The sequence below is a fragment of the Artibeus jamaicensis genome, unplaced genomic scaffold, assembly GCF_021234435.1.
Source record: "Artibeus jamaicensis isolate MK-2021 breed Jamaican fruit bat unplaced genomic scaffold, CSHL_Jam_final contig_3126, whole genome shotgun sequence".
Classification (NCBI taxonomy): domain Eukaryota; kingdom Metazoa; phylum Chordata; class Mammalia; order Chiroptera; family Phyllostomidae; genus Artibeus; species Artibeus jamaicensis.
Window position 1 is genome coordinate 18155543 of NW_026521723.1, and position 22383 is coordinate 18177925.

The 22383-nt window shown below is 37.5% G+C and overlaps 1 protein-coding gene across 3 annotated transcripts in view; it reads left to right on the forward strand.

Annotated features, from left to right (window-relative positions):
* Positions 1-22383, forward strand: part of STXBP5L (syntaxin binding protein 5L) — a 348094-nt gene that overhangs the window by 106309 nt on the left and 219402 nt on the right. For all 3 annotated transcript variants that reach the window (XM_053663152.1, XM_053663154.1, XM_053663153.1), the window contains exon 8: positions 15183-15266. In XM_053663152.1, the coding sequence (XP_053519127.1) occupies positions 15183-15266 (84 nt within the window). The remainder of the gene's footprint in view (positions 1-15182; positions 15267-22383) is intronic.

A 22383-nucleotide genomic window follows, 5' to 3' on the forward strand; every position in this document is an offset into this window, starting at 1 on the left:
TAACATTCTTTCTGAGGCTTCCTCCTTTTCTTTCATTTGGGGATTGTTTCTTTGTCTTTCCATTGTTTGTGAGACTCTTCTTATTTGCCTCAGCTTCTAAAATTGATCTGTTCTGGCTCCCTGGGTTTATGGTGTGAACTTCTGTGGTAGAATACCTGTGAAATTCAGTGGTGCAGTCTCCTTCAGGTATCTTGATGTTCTCTGCTTCTACCTATTCTCTTTTGTGTGTTTGTTTGTGTGTGTGTGTGTGTGATCAGTTTGTGGGGGAGGCAAAATGGTTTATGACCGCAGAAGAGTATTTATGATATTTATAGTCACAGCCAGTAGAGAAGAGATAGAAGATCTTTAGGCTATACATAGTGTTAACCGTAATCTTCAACCCAACTTGCCACTTTTAAGAAAGGATGAACAAAAGATAAGTCTCTGGTTGGGGAGGGAAGGCTTGTGAGTTGGATCTAGAAAGCAGTGAGCTTGCGGGGCGGTCAGATTTTGAGGTAAGGTGAGAGTAAAGAATAGTAGATAGGTGTAGTGTGTGAGCAAATAGAGTTAATCACTACAGTAATAGAATTCAGGAACCTGTACAGTGGGCTAAGATTCGGGAGATGGGTTGTGAAGTATTTACAGTGGTATAGAACAGCTATTCTTTACGATAATATTAGAGCAACAATCATATGACAGACTCTATGTGATCTGTTTGAATAGGGGGTGTAGAGCTTTGGGTAGTGTGCTGAAGGAAAACTAGTGGCGTGAAGTATAGAGGATTAGCACTACACTGTGGAAGAAAGAACAGGGTAAACCTGTCAAATAATACAATATAACCAGCCAAGACTAAGAAGCCTATACACAAAAGAGGAGGAATACAAAGATACTATTAAAATATAAAAGAAGTGAGAATAATGAAAAAAATGCAGCAACTTGTGGCTTCTCTCCTATAGCAACGTGAAATTTGTCTATCTGTCTCTACTGTTAAGATGCCCCTTCTTTAGAGGGTTCCCACTTTGGTCTTTTTGCAGTTCCCAGTTGTTTGTGTCTCTTGTGGGTAAAAGAAAACAAAGCAACAAACAAACAAACATATGAAAAAAAGGCAGGAGAAGGGAGTCAAAAGTGATAAGTTTGGGAAGAAAGGAAGGACTAAAACAGGAAAAAAGAAAGGAGAGGAACAAAGTATTGAAAGATAAAGCAATAATAACATTAAAAAAATATAAGATTACTAAAAAAAAAGTTACTAAAGAAAGGAAAAAACCACCACCACCACCAACAAAAAACCATCCCTTGTTGGTTTCAAACTGTCCAGACTGGTTTTTCTGGTTGCAGCAGGACCTCTCTGTGGGCTGGGGTGCCAGCACGCAGGTGCTGGCACGCGGGCGCCAGCCAGTCTACCAGTCTGGGGTGTGGGCGCCCGAGCACCCTCCAGGCTGCCTGAGTACCCTACAGGCTGCCCGGGTCCCGCAGGATCTGGCAGGGTCCTTCCCAGTCCTGTGGCAGGACTCAAATGCTTCCACTCCTCCCCTGGATCACCACCAGGCTGGGTGGTAAGCAATCCAAGCTTCTGTGGCAAGAGAACGTCTCAGTCCCCTTTCCAAAAGAAACCTCTCCAGACAGCCTGCCTCTCAGCCCACCCCAACTCCCAGCCAGACCGGTGACTACAATGTGCCTCTCAATTCTCCCTGGCTGGCAACTATAGAGTCTGCAGTTGAACACAGCCCTTTGTCTTTGTAATCCTCCCTGTAAACTCAAGCAGACAGGTCTTTGCCCGGTTTTGCCCAGTTTTGCTTAGACGGGGAGGGAGGGAGCTGCTGACAGGCGCTGGTCGCCTGTTGAGGTCGCTGGGTGCCCGGGATCCTGTGGTAGATGCCTCTGGCGCTGGTCTCAGACCAATGCCTCTGGACCCCAACCAAGGTGGCTGCGCTGGGGTCACCTGGCCTCCTGTGCCGGCCTCCACTGCCACTCTTGTCTTTACCTAGGTCCCCAAGACCCCACTAACCTGCCGCTGTCTGGTCCTTCAGCGTCTGTTACAATCTCAGTCTTTTAATTTCATAAATGCTGGGGAACCATTGGTTTATTGCGCTGTTTCTCCGTAGATCAGCCAGGGTTGTTACCCACGTGTACGGGTGCTGGAATCTGCTCCGTCCTACTCCATCGCCATCTTCCCTCCTTCCCAATAAAATCTTAAAAAAATAAAGAACTAGGATAGTTTAAGGGAGCTTCAGGACAACCTGAAACATAACATTTGCATCATATGAATATCAGAAGGAGAAGAAAAGGAGCAAGGGATAGAAAAATCTATTTAAAACAATAATGACAGAAAACTTTCCTCATTTTGTGAGGTAAAAAATCACACAAGTTCAGGAAGCCCAGAGGGTCCCAATGAAAATGAATCCAAAGAGGCATACTCCAGGACACATCATAATAAAATGCCAAATTTTAAAGACAAAGAGAATTTTAAAGGCAGCAGAGAGAAACAACAAGTAACATAGAAGGCAGCTCCAATAAGGCTATCAGCTGATTGCTCAATAGAAACACTATAAGCCAGAAACATTATAATGAAAACCAAAGACTTACAACGAAGACTATTCTAGCCAGCAAGGCCGTCATCTAAAATGGATGGTGAAATAAAGAGCTTCCCAGACAAAAGAAGGCTAAAAGAATACATCTCCACCAGGTCAGCACTGCAAAAGTTGTTGAAGGAAATGCTATAAAAAGGAGGAGAGAGACAGAGAAAGAGAAATGGAAAAAAGACAATGAATAAATACTTATCAATGATAACCTGGAACATAAATGGATTACATGCTCCAATCAAAAGACATAGGGTACTGAATGGATAAGAAAACATGACTCACATATATGCTGTCTATAAGAGACCCACCTAGAAACAAAAGATATACACAGGTTGAAAATGAAGGGATGGAAAAAAAATATTCCAAGCAAACAAACAGGAAAAGAAAGCCAGGGTGGCAATAGACTTCAAAATTAGAATAGACTTCAAAACAAAAGAAAGGATAAAGAAGATCACTACATAATACTTGAAGGAACAATACAATAGAGGATATAACCCTTTTAAATATATAAGCACTCACTATAGAAGCACCTAAATGTATAAAGAAAATCTTGAAAGACTTCAAGAAACATATTGACAACAACACAGTCATCATAGGGGATTTTCAACACCCCACCGTCAACAATGGAGAGACCTTCCAAACATAGGATCAGCCAGGATGTTGTGGAACTGAATGACACCCTAGATCAAATAGATTTCATTGATACATACAGAGCCTTTCATCCCAAAGAAGCAAAATATATATTATTTTCAAAGGCACAAGGAACATTTTCAAAAATAGACCATATGGTAGAACACAAAACAAGCCTCAACAAATTCAAGAATATTGAAATCATATCAAGCATGTGATTGGGTCACAATGGGTTAAAAGTAGAAATCAACCTCAAGGTAAACTCAAAAATGCTCAGATACGTGAACCAAAACCCCCCCGAAAAGCCTCAGTAATCTTAAGAAAGAACAAAGTAGGAGGGATCACAACACCCTATATCAAACTCTACCACAAGGCCATTGTAATCAAAACAGTCTGCTACTGGCATGAGAACAGACACGAAGATCAATAGAACAGAATAGAGAATCCAGAAATCCAAGTCTATAAGGTCAATTAATATTTGACAAAGAGGGCATGAACATACGATAGAGTGAAGATAGCCTCTTCAATAAATGGTGTTGGGAGAACTGGACTGATAGTCATGACACTGTAGAAGTCCTATAGAAACACATAAGCAGGAAAATTTCTCATATTCTACATAGTGATATTTTTGCCAATATATTTCCTCAGGCAAAGAAAATAAAGGAAAAATATAAATGGGACTACATCAAACTAAAAATCTTCTGCATGGTAAAGAAATCATCATTCAAATGAAAAGGGAACTGACCGTATGGTAGAACGTATTTGCTAATGATACATCGGACAAGGGTTTGATCTCCAAAATATATAAAGAACTCATACAACTCAACACCAGGAAGACAAACAATCCAATTAAAAATGGGCAAAACCTGGGCCCTGGCTGGTGTAGCTCGGTGGATTGAGCGTGGGCCGGTGGAGGAAAGGGTCACCGGTTTGATTCCCAGTCAGGGCACATGCCTGGGTTGCAGGCCAGGTCCCCAGTGGGGGCCATGTAAGAGGCAACCACACATTGATGTTTCTCTCCCTCTCTTTGTCCTTCCTTTCCTGTCTCTCTAAAAATAAATAAATAAATAAAATATTTAAAAAATGGGCAAAACTTGGAATAGACACTTCTAGGAGGACATATAAATGGCCCATAAATATATGAAAAGATGCTCAACATCACTAGCCATTAGTGAGATGCAAATGAAGACCACAATGAGATACTGCCTCACACCTGTCAAAACAGCCTTCATTAATAAATCAACAAACAAATTCTGGACAGAATGTGGAGAGAAGGAAACCCTAGTACACTACTGGTAGGAATGCAGACAGGTGCAGCTACTGTGGAAAACACTATAGAATTTCCTCAAAAAGTTAAAAATGGAACTGCCTTTTGACCCAGCAATTCCACTGCTTGAAATATACCCTAAGTATCCTGGAACATCAATTCAAAGAACTTATGCACCTGTATGTTCAAAACGGCACTATTTACAGTAGCCAAATGCTGGAAACAGCCTAAGTGCCCACCAGTAAATGAATGGATCAAAAATCTGTGATACATTTACACAATGGAATACTATGCAGCAGAAAGACAGAAGAAACTTCTACCTTTTGTATTAGCATGGATAGAACTGGAGAATATTATGCTAAGTGAAATAAGCCAGTTCATGAAAGACAAAAACCATATGATCTCACTTATAAGAGGACTCTAGTGAACAAAATTAGCTAATAAGCAAAATAGAACCACAGGCATGGAAACATGGAGCAGTCTGAAAGTGACCAGTGGGAAGGGGCAAAGGGGACAATTGTGGAGGAAGGGAAAAGGACTAGACAAAGAACATGTATGAATGACCCATGAACATGGACAATGAACGGTATGGGAATTGATTGTGGGTGCAGGGTTGGGATGGACAGAGGAGGAAAAAGGGGGAAAAGTTGAGAAACTGTAATACAATAATAATAATAAATGATTTAAAGAAAAAATAGGAGCCAAAGAAAAGAATGTATAAGGCATAATTCCACTTACATAAAATTCAAAAATAGATAATAGTGACCTATAGTGTTCTAGAAATCAGGATAGTAGTTATCTTTAGAGATGATGAGGATATTGACTGGGTAAGGGTGTGAAATAGGCTTCTGAGTGCCTTGCGTTTTTTTTTCTTTTATTGTTTTTCTATCTTGTTTCCTCACCTATGTGTCATTTCTTATGTTCATTCATCATAATTCATTAAAAGCACATCTATAATTGGTGTACTTTACTCAATACTTTAATAAAATATTTATTAAAATATTAAACACCTGCTACTGACAAAAGAAATTTATTTTTATTTTATTGTTGTTTGCTTACAGTGTCCTCATTTTTCCCCATTATCTTCCCCTTCCCTACCTACCCCCACCTCCCACATTCAATGTTCTTCTCCCCATTGTCTTTATCCATGGGTCCTTTATACATGTTCCTTGATGACCCTTCCTCTTCTTGAAAAAAATAAATTAATTCATACTTCTTTAAATATATGTGAAAATATATAGGATCTAGGACCTCATTGAATGGGGAAACACTACAGGCATTGGCACTAAAGGAAGAAAGCAAGGATGCTCACCCTCTCCACTATTTTTAATGCCATAGGATTTTTAGTAATGTAGTTATATATATGCAAACAAAGGAATATAATTTGGAAAGGAAGAAGTAAAATAGTCTCTATTGTAGATTATACGATAATATATCTGAAATGCTTAAGGAAATCAACATTGAAATAAATACAAATAGTAAAAGAATTTAGAAAGTAGCATACTAAAATCCAGCCATGGAACCAATACCCTCTAGAAGAGACAATGAAGAGACAATGAATCCCATATAAAGTAGCAACCAATAGCAAAGATTTGTCTTGATTTTGAAGCCCTGGCATTCAGATACATAGAGACATTCTGACTTCTAGTTTTAGAATGTGAATCACTAGATAGTTGTATTCAAATCAAAAACAACCAAAAAAAGCAACCAAAAAGTTAATTACCATATTTTTGGACTATAAGATGCACCCCCATCCCAAAATTTGGGAGGAATAATGGTTGTTAATGCTGCTATTGAGTTCTGTTTCCATTTACATTGGTGAAATATTGTTATTTATGTTATTAAATATTTTTCCACATTTTTGCTTCAAATTTTTTTCCTATTTTCCTCCTCTAAAATCTAGGTACATGTTATAGTCCAAAAAATATGGGTAGCTATAAAATTTGCAAGAAAATTTATGTATGGAAGACTTGGCAAATACAAAAGTATACTTAAATAAGTGAAAGGTATTCTTTGCTCTTGGATAAGATGACTTATTATATTTCTTCTATTTCCTGAAGTTTGCTATTTAAAATTTTTTTCTTTTTTTGTTTTAAAAGAGAAAGTGTTTTTTTTAAAGATTTTATTTATTTATCTTTGGAGAGGAAGGGAAGGAGAGGAGAGAAACATCAATGTGTGGTTGTCTCTCGTGAGTCCCCTTCCAGGAACTGGCCTGCAACCCAGGCATGTGCCCTGACTGGGAATCGAACTTCGATCGTGTGGTTCACAAGCCAGCACTCAATCCACTGAGCTATGCCAGCCAGGGCCTAAAATTTTTTCTAAAGTCAAATAATTGTATCAGTAAACAAAAAAATTTTTTTATACATGAAGTCTGTCCGGAAAAAGGCCAGCCATTGTTAATATAATGAGAATGGTTTGCGTGAGTTCAATATAACCCAGCAGCCAAGGAGACTGTACTGGAATGCACATGAACAATAATACTTCTCTGTACTAATAAGTGGGGCAGTATATGCCATTGAGTGGGTATGTGTACTATGTGGCCTTTGCATTCAAAATGACTGAGCTAGTAGAGCAATGTGTCTGCATCAAATTTTGTGTTAAGTTTGAACATACTTCCATGGAAACTATTTGGATGCTTCAGAAGACTTTAAGGGACAATCCAATGAGTAGAGCACAAACAAAAGTGTGGCACAAATGCTTCAAAGATGGTCTAGAATCTGTTGAAAGTGAAGAGCTGCAACAAGCAGAACACCTGAGAATGTTGAACATGCATAGGCTGCAATCAACAAAGATCAGCAACTGACTATGAGAACTAGAAGCTGATCTAGGGATTCCCAAAACCACTGTGCCTGAGATTTTTACATATGATCTTGACAAAATTCATTCCATGGCTTTTGCTACTAGAGCAGAGGGTACATTGTGCTGCAATTGGGGGAACTATGTGAGGTCCCAAGATGTCTACTTTGAAGGCCACTGAGATGTCATTGTCCTGAGTATAATGTTTCTTGTATCTTCTTCAATAAATGTCTCTATTTTTCGTATTAGATGGCTGTATACTTTCTGTACAGACCTTGTATATATATGTGAAACTATAAATTTTTTTGTTGACAAATGTTCATCTGCATTCCACTAATTTCAATGTAAGATATTTTTGTTTAGGTTTATATCTTATATTTCCTTATGATTTCTTCTTTCCCATGAACTATTTACAAGTATATTTTTTAGTTTTCAAAATACTTTTGTCAGTGACTTCTAATTTTATTTTGCTGTTAGAGAACATACTATCTATGATTTTGATTCTTTGGTATTTAATAATTTAACAGATATTTATCAGATAACCTATCTTCCTCAAATAGTGTTCCAGGTTCTGATGAAATAGTAGCGAAGAAGTCACCCTACTTCTGTGCCTTTATGGTACTTACATTCTATTATGGGAGGCTTTTTTAGAATTAAATATATTTATATATAATTACATAAAATATATAATATGTAATGCTATATATTTGTGGTTGGGTAATGTTCATGTTTTGGTCAGACATGATTTCAAAGTTCTCTTGTTTTTGCCTTGATCCATGGTCACAGAATGACTTTGTCTGATATCTCCTTGGTATTAGGGGCTGCTTTCTCTGTCTCAATTCTTAAGTGATTCTCATCTCTTTATAGTTCCTGTACTATAATCTTATAATTATCTCAATAATTTATGACATTTTGAGGTTCAGTATTCTATATTTTGTTATTTTATCAAGGCTATTGCTAATAATGTTTTACAACTTCCACTTTTCAGATGTTTACTTTGAAAGAATAGTATTTTACTATACTATTTTATTAAATTTGGGGGCTCAGATTATGAAAGGTCATGTTATTCATTTTCCCACTTAAGTCAGATTTTCCAAACTTTTTAGATTTACAAAACTAGTTTACATACATGCTGTATGAATTGTTTTCATAACTACATAGGAATTGATTTCATTATTCATTATTTTCTCTGGTACATGAAAATAATTGATTTGAAGTTAAAACACATCTTAATACAGTATGTATAACTTAATGTAAATTTTATTTTAAGAAATATTCTTTTTAAATTTTTTTATTGTTATCCTATTACAATTGTCTCAGTTTTTCCCCCTTTGCTCTTCTCTATCCAGCCTAACCTCCACTCCCACAGTTAATCCATGGGTCATTCATACAGTTCTTTGCCTAGTTCCTTCCCCTTCTTTATACCTTTACCTCCTCCCGCATCCCTTCTGGCTGCTATCAGTCTGTTCCGTATTTCCATGTCTCTGGTTCTATTTTGCATATTAGTTTATTTTGGTCATTATATTCCTCTTATAAGTGAGATCTTATAGTATTTGTCTTTCAGTGATGGGCTTATTTCACTTAGCATAATATTCTCCATTTCCATGCTGACACACAAGGTAGGAGCTCCTTCTTTCTTTCTGCTGCATAGTATTCCATTGTGTAAATGTACCACAGATTTTTGATCCACTCATCTACTGATGACCACTTAGACTGTTTCCAGGACCTGGTTACTGTAAATAGCATGGCTGTGAAAATCAGGGTGCATAAGTTTTTTGACTCGATGTTTTGGGATTCTTAAGGTGTAGTCCCAGCAGTGGAATCACTGTGTCAAAAGGCAGTTCCATTTTTCATTTTTTGAGGAAATTCCATAGTGTTTTCCACAGTGGCTGCAACTGACTACATTCCTACCAACAGTGCACTAGGGTTCCCTTTTCTCCACATCCTGTCCAGCACTTGTTGTTTGTTGATTTATTAATGAAGGCTATTCTAACAGATGTGAAGTGGTGTCTCATTGTGGTTTTAATTTGCATCTCTCTGATGGCTAGTGATGTTGAACATCTTTTCATATGTTTACGGGCCATTTATATGTTCTCCTAGGAGAAGTGTCTATTCAAATTTTTGCCCATTTTTTTAAATTGGATTGTTTGTTTTCCTGGTGTTGAGTTGTATAAGTTCTTCATACATTTTGGAGATCAAACCCTTGTTCAATGTATCATTGGCAAATATGTTCTCCCATACAGTCAGTTCCCTTTTCATTTGAATGATGATTTCTTTAGCCATGCAGAAGTTTTTTAATTTGATGTAGATATACATCATGGATTGGAAGAATTAATATCATTAAAATGTTCATACTACCCAAAGCAATCTATAAGTCCTATGCAATCCCTATTGAAATCCCAATGGCATATTTCTCTGATCCAGAACAAATACTCCAAAAATTTATATGGAACTGAAAAGATCCTGAATAGCCTCAGCAATCTTGATAAAGAAGTATAAAGTTGGAGGGACCACAATACCTGATATAAAACTGTACTACAAGGCCACTGTCATGAAATTGGACTGATATTGGACTTCCAGCCAAGATGGAGGCGTAGGTGGAAATACTATACCTCCTTGCACAACCAAATTTAAGGACAACAAAGATTTAGAAACAAAAACAGACAGAAAATTAAACTGTACCAAAGTCTGACAACAACGAACCATTCATCCAGACTGGTAAGAGGGGTGGAGTCAAAAGCTGATGGAGAGGTGTTGCAGCAGGAAAAAGTGGTGGATGCCGGACCAACCCAGGCACGCAGGCAGCAGTTGGCAGATCCCAGGTGTGGGGTGGCAATGGGCAGTGAGGGTGCAAGGGGCTGGCTGACCAAGGTCACACATTTGAGAGCAGATAAACCAGATGAAAAAACTAACAGTGAGACAGGCTGCACAACCCGGGGCCCCAGCAACGGGAAGTAAAGTCTAAAAGCACCAATTCAAAAAACTTTGGGGGATTGAGGTGCCAAGAGAGGCTCCCAGCCTCACAGGAGAGTTCGTTGGAGAGACCCACAGGGTCCTAGAATGTACACAAGCCCACCCACCTGGGAACCAGCACCAGAAGGGCTCAATTTGCTTGTGGGAAGTGGCAGAGGGGACCAAAATCTGAGAGAGAGCAGAACAAACGCCATTGCTCTCTCTCTGACCCCACCCCCAGTCACAATCTAGCAACTGGGTAGACCCACCCTGGTGAACACCTAAGCTTTTGCCCCCATACCTAACAGGTGCAAACAGACTAAAACATTATGGCTCAAGCAGAAGAACAACTCGAAGCCCCAGAGCCAATACTTCTAAGTGACAAAGAGATAATCAACCTGTCAGATGCACAGTTCAAAACACGTGATCAGGATGCTCACAGAACTGGTTGATTTTAGTCACAAATTAGATGAAAAAAATGAAGGCTACACTAAGTGAAATGAAGGAAAATGCACAGGGAACCAATAGTGATGGAAAGAAAACTGGGACTCAAATCAGTGCAATGGACCAGAAGGAAGAAAGAAACATCCGACCAGAAAAGAATGAAGAAACAAGAATTCAAAAAAATGAGGAGAGGCTTAGGAACCTCCAGGACATCTTTAAATGTTTCAACATCTGAATTATAGGGGTACCAGAAGGGGAAGAGGAAGAGCAACAAGTAGAAAACTTATCTGAACAAATCATAAAGGAGAACTTCCCCAATCTGGCAAAGGAAATAGACTTCCAAGAAATCCAAGAAGCTCAGAGAGTACCAAAAAAGTTGGACTCAAGAAGAAACACACCAAGGCATATCATAATTACATTACCCAAAATTAAAGATGAAGGAGAGACTCCTAAAAGCAGCAAGAGAAAAGGAGACAATCACCTACAAAGTAGTCCCCATAAGGCCGTCAGCAGATTTCTCAAAAGAGACCTTACAGGTAAGAAGGGGCTGCAAAGAAGTATTCCAAGTCATGAAATCCAAAGACCTACAACCAAGATTGCTCTATCCAGCAAAACTTTCATTTAGAATGGAAGGAAAGATAAAGTGCTTCTCAGATAAGACCAAGTTCAAGGAGTTCATATCACCAAGCCCTTATTATATGAAATGTTAAAGGGACTTATCTAAGAAAAAGAAGATAAAAAACATGAACAGTGAAAGGACAACAAGCTCACAGTTATTAACAACCACACCTAAAACAAAAGCAAACTAAAAGGACAGCTAGATCAGGAGCAGGAACCATAGAAATGATAGATCACATAGAGGGTTAGCAACAGGGGGAGTGGGAGGAGGAGATGGGGGGAGAAGGTACAGAAAATAGGTAGCATAGACGGTAGATAGAAAGTAGACGGGGAGGGCAAGAATAGCATGGGAAATATAGAACCTAAAGGACTTGAGACACATGGACATAAACTAAAGGGGAGTAATGGTGGGGATGGGGGTGCAGGGTGGAGGGGAATTAAGTGGGAGAATGGGACAACTATAATGGCATAATCAATAAAATACATTTTTTAAAAAGCCTGATATTGGTGTAAGAACAGACATGTAGATTAACAGAGTAGAATAGAGTTCAGAAATAAACCCAAGTCTCTATGGTCGATTAATATTTGACAAAGAGGGCACAAGCATGCAATGGAATAAAAATAGCCTCAATGTATTGTGTTGGAAGAATTGGATTGGTACATGCAAAAAAAAAATAATGAAGCTAGACTGCAACTTACACCATATGCCAACATAAACTTAATATGGATAGAAGACTTAAATAGAAATCATGATACCAGTATGTTTACTGCTGGAAATCATAGGCAGTAAAATTTCAGATATCTTGTGTAGCAATATTTTTGCCCGTATATCTCCTCAAGCAAGGGAATTAAAGGAAAAAATAATCAAATGGGACTATTTTAAGGAATATTCTTTAAATTTACCTATAAATTTGTCTCTTTAATTTAGTCATTATGCCATTTACTTTTTTTTAGTTTAGTAAAGAAGCTCAATTATTTTTTAAAACATTTAAGTATTGTTATAGTTTTTAAAATAAATATGCATGGTTTTCCTGACCTGATATTTGAAATGTTGTTTATTTCCTGTTAAAATTACTAGCTGGTTTGTTATATCTTGTATTCTGTTATTAAATGTTGAGGTAAGTGATTAAATCTCAGGATGCTATGTAGGAGTAGCTGATAATCAAGACAGTATTTTCTATTTTACCACTGTTTTGTTTTTTAAATATAGAAACATCACATTGTACAATTTTCATCAGGGAAGTACTAGTATTAAGTTTCTAGAAAGTCAGCCTAAGACAAATCCATGGGAAATATTATCATTCGAACGTTGATCTATTTTTATTCCTTCTGTTTTTTTAAACAATATATTTTTTAAAGCAATGAAATATAGAATCAGAATCATAGCAGAGATCATCAGCATGGCTAGCACTGGTTGAGCCCTTTTTTACTTTATTTTTATCATCTGTACCATTAAACAATATTCTCTTCATTTTGTACATCTCCACTTAGCCCCTGTACCCCATTCCCTTGAGTTTTGAATATGATCTTTGGATCATCCTTTCTCAGATTCTTTTATTATAAAATGAAGAACATATTATAACGTATTATATGGAGAATATATATTACATACATTTTTAATAGTCTTATTGATTTGTAAGCAAATATTAAGCATTTTAAATGTTGTGAATCTGTGGAACACCTTAGTGAACTTCTGAGTGTTCATACATTTGAGTTTAAAATGCTGCTATAAATCAAGGAATAAATAGGCTTTCTCAAATTTGTGGCCACATGTTTGAAGTGCACAGGATTGAATGGCATTATATATAATATATTAAACTTACCTCATTTCATCCTTTATTTCATCTTCAATTATCTATCCCTTTTTTCTTTTGTTTCAGTTTTCTTATTTTAATGTTGTCATGTATTTTTACATATTTCCTCAATATCCCTTTGGAATGAGACAGATTTAATTGGTAAGTGTATATATGGAAGTAGCTTATTTGCCAATTTTAAAAAATGTAGGTAGCCTATATTCAGGATCTGGAAAGACCGATATTCTTTTATTTTATTTTATTTTTTTTAAAATTGATTATGCTGTTACAGTTGTTCTATTCCCCCCTTCATTCCCCTCCACCCTGCCCCCCCCATCCCCACCATTGCCCCCCTTTAGTTTATGACCATGTGTCTCAAGTCCTTTAGGTTCTATATTTCCCATGCTATTCTTGCCCCCCCCCATCTATTTTCTATCTACTGTCTATGCTACTTATTTTCTGTACCTTCTCCCCCCATCTCCTCCTCCCACTCCCCTGTTGCTAACCCTCCTTGAGATCTTCATTTCTATATTTCCACTCCTGATCTAGCTGTTCTTTTAGTTTGCTTTCGTTTTAGGTGTGGTTGTTAATAACTGTGAGCTTGTTGTTCTTTCACTGTTCATGTTTCTTTAACTTCTTTTTCTTAGATAAGTCCCTTTAACATTTCATATAATAAGGGCTTGGTGATGATGAACTCCTTGAATTTGGTCTTATCTGAGAAGCACCTTATCTGTCCTTCCATTCTAAATGAAAGTTTTGCTGGATAGAGCAATCTTGGTTGTAGGTCTTTAGATTTCATGACCTGGAATATTTCTTTCCAGCCCCTTCTTGCCTGTAAGGTCTCTTTTGAGAAATCTGCTGACAGCCTGATGGGGACTCCTTTGTAGGTGATTGTCCCCTTAGCTCTTGCTGCTTCTAGGATTCTCTCCTTCATTTTAATTTTGGCTAATGTAATTATGATATGCCTTGGTGTGTTTCTTCTTGAGTCCAACTTTTTTGGTACTCTCTGAGCTTCTTGGATTTCTTGGAAGTCTATTTCCTTTGCCAGATTGGGGAAATTTTCTTTTATTATTTGTTCAAATAGTTTTTCCACTGGTGGTTGTGTCTTTCCCCCTTCTGGTACCCCTATAATTCGGATATTGGAGCGTTTAAAGATGTCCTGGAGGTTCCTAAGACTCTCCTCATTTCTTTGAATTCTTGCTCCTTGACTCTTTTCTGTTTGGCCATTATTTGGTTTCTTCTGGTCCACTCCATTGATTTGAGTCCCAGTTTCCTTTTCATCTCTATGGGTTTCCTGTGGAATTCCATTCATTTCCCTTAATTTAGCCTTCATATGTTTCTCTAATTTGTGGCTATAATCAACCAGATCTGTGAGGAAGCTGATAACCAGTGTTTTAAACTGTGCGTCTGAGAGTTTTGCTATTTCTTCGTCGCTTAGATTTATCTCTGGGGCTTTGAGGTCTTCCTGCGACATTTTTGGTCTGTTCTGGCCCTTTAAATGTGAGAAGCGGCGCCTACGATTCCCAGGTTGCTGGGTTGTGATGCTGTATGTGGGGGCATGGTCAGAGCGGGGAAATGGCGCGCCCTGTATCGCTGCAGCGGCCGGTCCAACCGCCCACTCCCTCGCTCGCGCGCAATTAGGCAACCACAGTCAACACGCTGCACCGCCTCCCCACTGTCTCCTCTGCAGTCGCTCACCCGGTGGGTTGCTCGGTCGCTCACTAGGTCCAATCCTGCGTTTGGAACCCGTGCGTCTGGATTCGCGCGTCTGGATTCCGCGCCCGGGTCCGACCGAGCCCTCCTTTGCAACTCCTCACCAGACGCCGGTTCGCCCCTTACCGGTCGGGCTGAAGAATTTGTTGTTAGCGGACTTCCGAAAAGTTCAGTTTTCCGTGTTCTGGTTGTGTTTTCTGATGCAAATATTTAGTTGTCCCTAAACTTGGTTGTGTGAGAAGGCACGGCACATCCACCTATACCACCATCTTGGCGGAAGTCAAGACCGATATTCTAAATAAAGTTGTATTATGTGTATGATTTTACTTTATTGTATTAACATTAAACTTTATTTGAAACAAGTTAAAATTAATGTTACAGTTACAAAATGATTGTTCTAATGTTTTCTAGCTGCTAATAGGTTATGAAAATGGTACTGTGGTGTTCTGGGACTTGAAATCTAAAAGAGCTGAACTGAGACTTTATTATGATGAGGTAAGTGATTTCTGCTGAAATATTTGAAACAGTGTTGTGACTTCCTGTCTGTTTTTTACTTTTAATTTTTGGATGTTACCAATATTCTTATCATTTGAACATGCCTGGTTCTAACTCCATGACTCACAATGCGTGTTAATTCTTGCACTAGTTCCAACTCTGGGTTGTTTTCCTGAGGGAGAATTCTGCCTTGACTGCTCATTTTGGGGCCCTTTATGACATCTTACACACTTTGGTGCCTGTTACCTATATTATATAACCACCTTCATCTGAATATCTTTTTTTTAAAATTTTTTTATAATAAATTTTATTTAGTTACTTTTCAAGTACATTTTTTTATCTATTTCTCCCATCCCCCCCCGCCCTGTCTCCCCCCTCCCTCCAATTTCCCCTCCCCCAGTCCTCATCCCTGTGTCTTTCATACTTGTTCCTCAAAATCCCTCCCCTTTTTCCCCTTAAATTCCCTTCCCTCTCCCCTCTGGTCGCTGCCCACTTGTTCTCTATTTCAGTGTCTTTGTTTTTATTCTGTTTGCTTGTTTGTTTTATTCTTTAGCTTCCTGTCAAAGGTGAGATCATATGGTATTTGTCTTTCAATGCCTGACCTATTTCACTCAGCATAATGCTTTCCAGTTCCATCCATGTTGTTGCAAAGGGTAGTGAATTTCTTTTCCTTTCTTTAGACTCTGTGCTTTTGTCTTGACTCATTGTCCTTAGTATCTCTAAAGACACTATTCACACTTTCCTTAGAAAATTCTTTTTTTATGACATAAAGTTTAAATGGTCAAGTAGAACAGTCTTATCTTCTAATACTTGCTGCCCTAGAATAAAGAGAAATTTTGTAAATAGTAATACTTAATAATAAGAGTCAGTAAGATCTTGAAGTTTTATTTTACATAGTTGAGATTGATAAGGGTTTCATTTAGAGAAAGCAATGAACTCCTACTTACAAAGGAATAGTCTCTGAGTTGATACTTCAGGTATTCAAAGATTGATATGACCCCCCCCCCCCACTAGGAAAGGCTAAGATGAAAACAGTGAGGCTGGGGACAAAAGGTGAGAAAGGGGAACTGCCTCTTGTAGCTGTGAAAATAAAGGTGATCAATTAAATTAAAAAAAATGGTAGAATGGAGCTCTGTCTGGTGTGGCTTAGTTGGTTGGAGCATCATCCCATAGACCCAAAGGTTGCATATACAATTCCCTGTGAGGGCACATGCCTGGATTGCAAGTTTTTCTCTAGTTGAGGCATATCAGAGAGGCAATCAATTGATGCGTCTCTCTCACATTGCTATTTCTCTCCCTCTCTCTCTGTCCCTCATTTCCCCTCTCTCTAAAATCAATAAGTGTGTCTTTAGGTTAGTAATAAACCAATAAATAGATAGATTAAAATGATAAAGTGGGGAAAGATATGAGGAATATACAGGTCAAAAATCACTGACTGGTATCACCCATGCTTATATTAGAAGAGTATGGAAGAATGTAAAGTAACACTGGGAGAAATAGAAAAATAAACATAAAAACACAATTTTACAATACTTTCTTTGTTACTCCCTCCCATCTCCACTGAACGGTTTAATTTTTAAGTTTTAATGCTTAAAGGTAGCTGAAGGTGTATAGGTAATATGCTTATGATTGGTGAAAAATACTCTGGCAAGTGAAATACAAATACACTCTTTATGATCAACTTTAGAGGCAGCTTAAGTCATAAGAAAAGATGTTACCTTTTGTTAAATACACAAAATATAAAGATGTGGTTGGACACTGCTCTTTCTCTCTTAAGACTAGCATAGCAGGTAGATGAGAGTCCAGATACTACCTGGGAATTTAGCCATTTGAAAGTAGAGTACAGCAGCTGAAAAGGAAATTCAGAGAAAGATGCTGAGTTAAATAGTTTTCCTATGGCCTTAAACAGAAATGTTTAAAATAAGTGTTAACCATGGTTAACTGTCAATGGAATACTTCCCTGTACCTACATTATATGTAGAAATCATTTTAGATAGTGATTTATATATATAATATTCTTTGGTATTTTACCTTTTAAAATAAGTATTTTACTAACAAGATTAACATTTTAAGACAGTCAGATCTGTAATTCTTTACCTCTAAACTTTCAAAGGGCTCCCAATTTGTCAACAATACAATCTTTATTTCTCGATATAAGGTTTAAGGCCCAAGTGCCATTTTTCCCTTTAGTTTAATTTACTGCATCCTTCTAATGCTCTTCACATTTCAGATACATTACTGTCTCCTACATATATCATTTTTTAGCATCTTAAAATATTTTCCCCTACTAATTTCTTATTCTGAATTCCCCTTTTCTCTTCTGCATATCAAAATTTTATTAATTCCTTAGCCATTTAAAAAATTCTTGGACTAGCTAACTAGTATCTTGATTAATAGCCATTAATGAATTGAAGGGTATTTTTTGTCAATCCAAATTTATTTTCAGAAATAACTGTGCAAATTTTACATCCCCATTAGCTGTAAAAATTAAATTTTATTACATTAATATTTTTAGAATTATCTCTCACAGAGAGACCCCTCCAAGTTTGACATTAAGCTAACCTTTTAATTCCTTGAGTAACTGCCTTTTCTCCTTTTTTATATTGTTACCCAGCTCTTTGAGTTTCTTCTTTTTGTTCAAGAAATTCAATCATGGCCACTGAGCTGATATTACCTAGGGTTTAACTTCCATATTTTGTTTTCTATCTTTTAAAATTCTTTTCGAATTACCTGTATTATATTATGCTTTTCAGTAGACCTGTAAAATTGTTTTTAAGAAAAGAATAGAGTGTAAACAAATAAGTAGAAATTGAATATTTATTCATTAAGTCAGTTCAAATGGCAGGTCTTTAATAATGCACTATTTGAAATTCTCTTCTCTAATAACAAGTTGGTTTCATATGCATACTCTCCCATAGAATAAGTATATTACTCCTTTTATAGTACTTGTTTTGGTTTTGTGTTATAGCTATTACTTTGTTATCTCTCTTCTCCAGTGAGTAGAAATTCACTGGATAGGAAGAAGAGCTGGGACTGGGGACAATTCCTCTGCCCCAACCATATGCAGAAAAGCAGTATGAGAGGACCTTAAATTAATTGAGGTTCATCCAAGTTAACATGTATAGGTGTTATATGTGAACATGTGTATCAAGAAGAATTGACATTTTCCTTTAGCCATATGAAAAAGTAAAAAGAAATAAACAAAGGAGAAGAAAAATAAGAGTGGGGTTTTCCCCCTATCTTCCTCAGACTGTTCCAAAAAATTCAAGAACATGGAAGACTCTCAAACTCTTCTTTTGAAGCCAGCATCATACTAATCCCCAAACCAGATAAAGATACAACAAGGAAACAAAATTACAGGCCAATATCGATGGTAAATATAGACAATAAAATCCTCAACAAAATATTGCCAAACCACATCCAGCAATACATTGAAAAGAACATACACCATGATCAAGTGGGGTTCACCCCAGGGATACAGGGATACAAGGATGGTATAATATTTGCAAATCAATAAATATAACATATCACATAAACAAAAGGAAAGACAAAATCACATGATCACATCAAAGGATGCAGAAAAAAGAATTCATAAGGTACAGCACCCATTTACAATAAAAACACTCAGCAAAGTGGGAATAGAGGGAGCATTCCTCAACATAATAAAGGCCATGTGCAAGAAACTTACAGCCAACATCATACTCAACTGGCAAAAACTAAAAGTTTTCCCACTAAGGCGAGGAACAAAACAAGGGCATCTGTTTTCGCCACTTCCATTCAATGTGGTATCGGAAGTCCTAGCAACAGCAATTAGACAAGAAAAAGAAATAAAGGGCATCCAGATTGCAAAGTAAGAAGTAAAACTGTCACTATTTGCAGATGGCATGATAGCATACATAGAAAACTCTATAGATACCAGCAAAAAACTACTCGACCTAATATGTGAATTTGGCAAAACTAGCAGGATACAAAGTCAGTATTCAGAAATCAAAGGCATTTTTGTACAGCAACAATATCAGAAACAGAAATCAGGAAAACATACCATTCGCTATAGCAACAAGAAAAACAAAGTACATGGGAATAAACCTAACCAAGGAGGTAAAAGACCTGTATTCAGAAACTATACAACACTGAAGAAAGAAATTAAGGAAGACACCAGTAAATAGAAGCATGTACTGTTTTTATGGATTGGAAGAATTAACATTATCAAAATGTCCATACTACCCAAAGTAATTTATAGGTTCAACACAATCCCTATTAAAATACCAATGGCATATTTCACAGATATAGAACAAACACTTCAAAAATTTACATGAAACTATAACTGACCCCAAATAGCCACATCAATTTTGAGAAAGAAGAGCAAAGTAGAAGGGATCACAATACCTGATGTCAAACTATGTTATAAGACCACAGTAATCAAAACAGTCCGGTACTGGCATAAGAATAGACACATAGATCAATGGAACAGAATAGAAAGCCCAGAAATAAACCCAAGTCTCTGTGGTCAATTAATATTTGACAAAGGGGACTGAAGCATAAAGTGGAGTAAAAATAACCTCTTCAACAAATGGTGTTGGGAGATCTGGACAGCTACATGCAAAAATATAATAATAATTAAAAAAAAGAAACCTGATCACTAACTTACACTATACACAAAAATAAACTCAAGATGGATAAAAGACTTAAATATAAGTTGTGACACCATAAAAACCCTCAAGGGGAACATATGGAGGAAATGTTAGATATTCTACACAGCAATATTTTCACCATATGTGCCCTAGAGCTAGGGACATAAAGGAAAGAATAAACCAGTGGGACTTCATGAAAATAAAATCTTCTGCACGGCTAAAGAAAACATCAGCAAAATGAAAGGGGAACCAACAATATGGGAAACCATATTTGCGAATGATACCTCAGACAAGGGTTTGTTCTCCAAAATATATAAAGAACTCACACAACTCCACTCCAGGAAAACAAACAACCCAATTAAAAAATGGGCAAAGGACCTGCACAGATAATTCTTCAAGGAGGACATACAGAGGGCCCAGAGACATATAAAAGGATGCTCGGCATCACTAGCCATCAGAGAGATGCAAATTAAAACTACAGTAGATACCACTTCACACCAGTCAGAATGACCATCATAAACAAATCGACAAACAATTAAGTGCTGGTGAGGATGGGGAGAAAAGAGAATCTTAGTGCACTGTGATGGGAGTGGAAACTGGTGCAGATACTGTGGAAAAGAGCATGGAATTTCCTCAGAAAACTAAAAATGGAACTGCCTTTTGACCCAGCAATTTCACTGCTGGAATTATACTGTAAGAATCCTGAATCACCAATTCAAAAGAACCTGTGCACCCCAGTGTTCATAGCTGCATTATTTACAATAGCCAAATGCTTGAAGCAACCTAAGTGCTCATCAGTAAATGAATGGATAAAAAACTATGGTACATTTACACAATGGAGTACTATGCAGCAGAAAGAAAGGAGCTCTTACCCTTTGTGATACCATGGATGGATCTGGAGAGCATTATGGTAAGTAAAATAAGCCAGGCAGTGAGGGTGAATACTGTATGATCTCACCTATAAGTGGAACCTAATCAACAAAACAAACAAGCAAGCAAAATATAACCAGAGATATTGAAATTAGGAACAATCTGACAGCAACCAGAGGGAAGGTGGAAAGGGATAATGGAGGGAAGTGGGGGAACAACTATAAGGGATACATGGACAAATCTAAGGAGGTGTGGAAGCAAAGAAGGGAGGTGGGGATGGCTGGGGTGGGTGGGGGAGTGGTAGAGGTGGTAAATGCAGAAAACTGTAATTGAACAACAATAAAATAATAGAAAAGGCACATTTACACAATGGAGTACTAAGCAGGAGAAAGAAGGCATAAACAAAAGAAAGAAGGAACTCCTACCCTTCATGACAGTAAGGATGGATCTGGAGAGCATTATGCTAAGTGAAATAAGCCAATTGGTAAAAGACAAGTACCATACAATCTCACCTGTATGTGGAACCTAATCAACAAGACAGTCAAGCAAGCGAAATATAACCAGAGACATTGAAATTAAGAACTGACGGTAACCAGGAGGCAATTACAGGGAGAAAAGGGTGAAGTGTCTGTCATGAAGGAACATGTATAAAGGACATATGTACAAAGCCAAAGGGTTGGAAGGTGGGGATGGCTGGGGTGAGGGTGAATGGTGGGGGTAAAATGCAGACAACTGTACTTGAACAATAGTTTTAAAAAGAGAGAAAAGAAAAGAGTGGAGTTGTGTTTTTGTTTCCCTCTAACTGCCTCCTCTGACCCTTGGCAAAAGAGGTGTCCTCTACCTAGTAATAAAGACCAGGGTGAAGGAAAAACATAAGTCCAGGGTTTCATGTTAACTTTTCCTCTTAATCAAATCTTATGTATCTTTTTATATATAGCTTATGTCCTATTTTCTTTGGTATGTGTAATGATTACCCTAGCTGTCAATTATCTTTAACTTTAACCAATACTTATTGTTTGGAAGTTCATTTATACCAGTCTTTCCTATCTCACTGTTTTCTGAATTTCTTTAAGGAAAGGATCATGTTGTACATATCTGTTTAGCTTTTATGTCCACTACAGCAGTGGTCCCCAACCATTTTGGCACCAGGCACCAGTTTTGTAGAAGACAGTTTTTCCATAGACAGAGTGGTGGGGGAGAGACTGAAGGCGGAGCTCAGGCAGCAATAAAAGCAAAGCTCCTCTCCCTTGTCTGAGGCTCACCTCCTACTGTGAGGCCCAAGGTGGGTTGGGCAGTTGAGGACCCCTGTACCAGAGCACTTAGTTGATGCAAGACACTATGATACCACTAGGAGTAAATTTTATCTAATTCACAACTGCAGAGTGAACCTGTACACACAAACAAAAAAACAAAAACTCATTGCTTTATATTAGAGGCAATATAACACAGTGATGGAGAATATACTTTTTGTACTTAGGTAGAAGTTGGCTTTGAGTTGTATGGCCTAATAGAGTATCTCAATCTCTCTATGCCAATTTTGCCATGTGTAAATTGGAAAAAATAATAACTGTTTTATAGAATTAATGAAATAATGTATGTAAAGTTCTTGTCTGGCA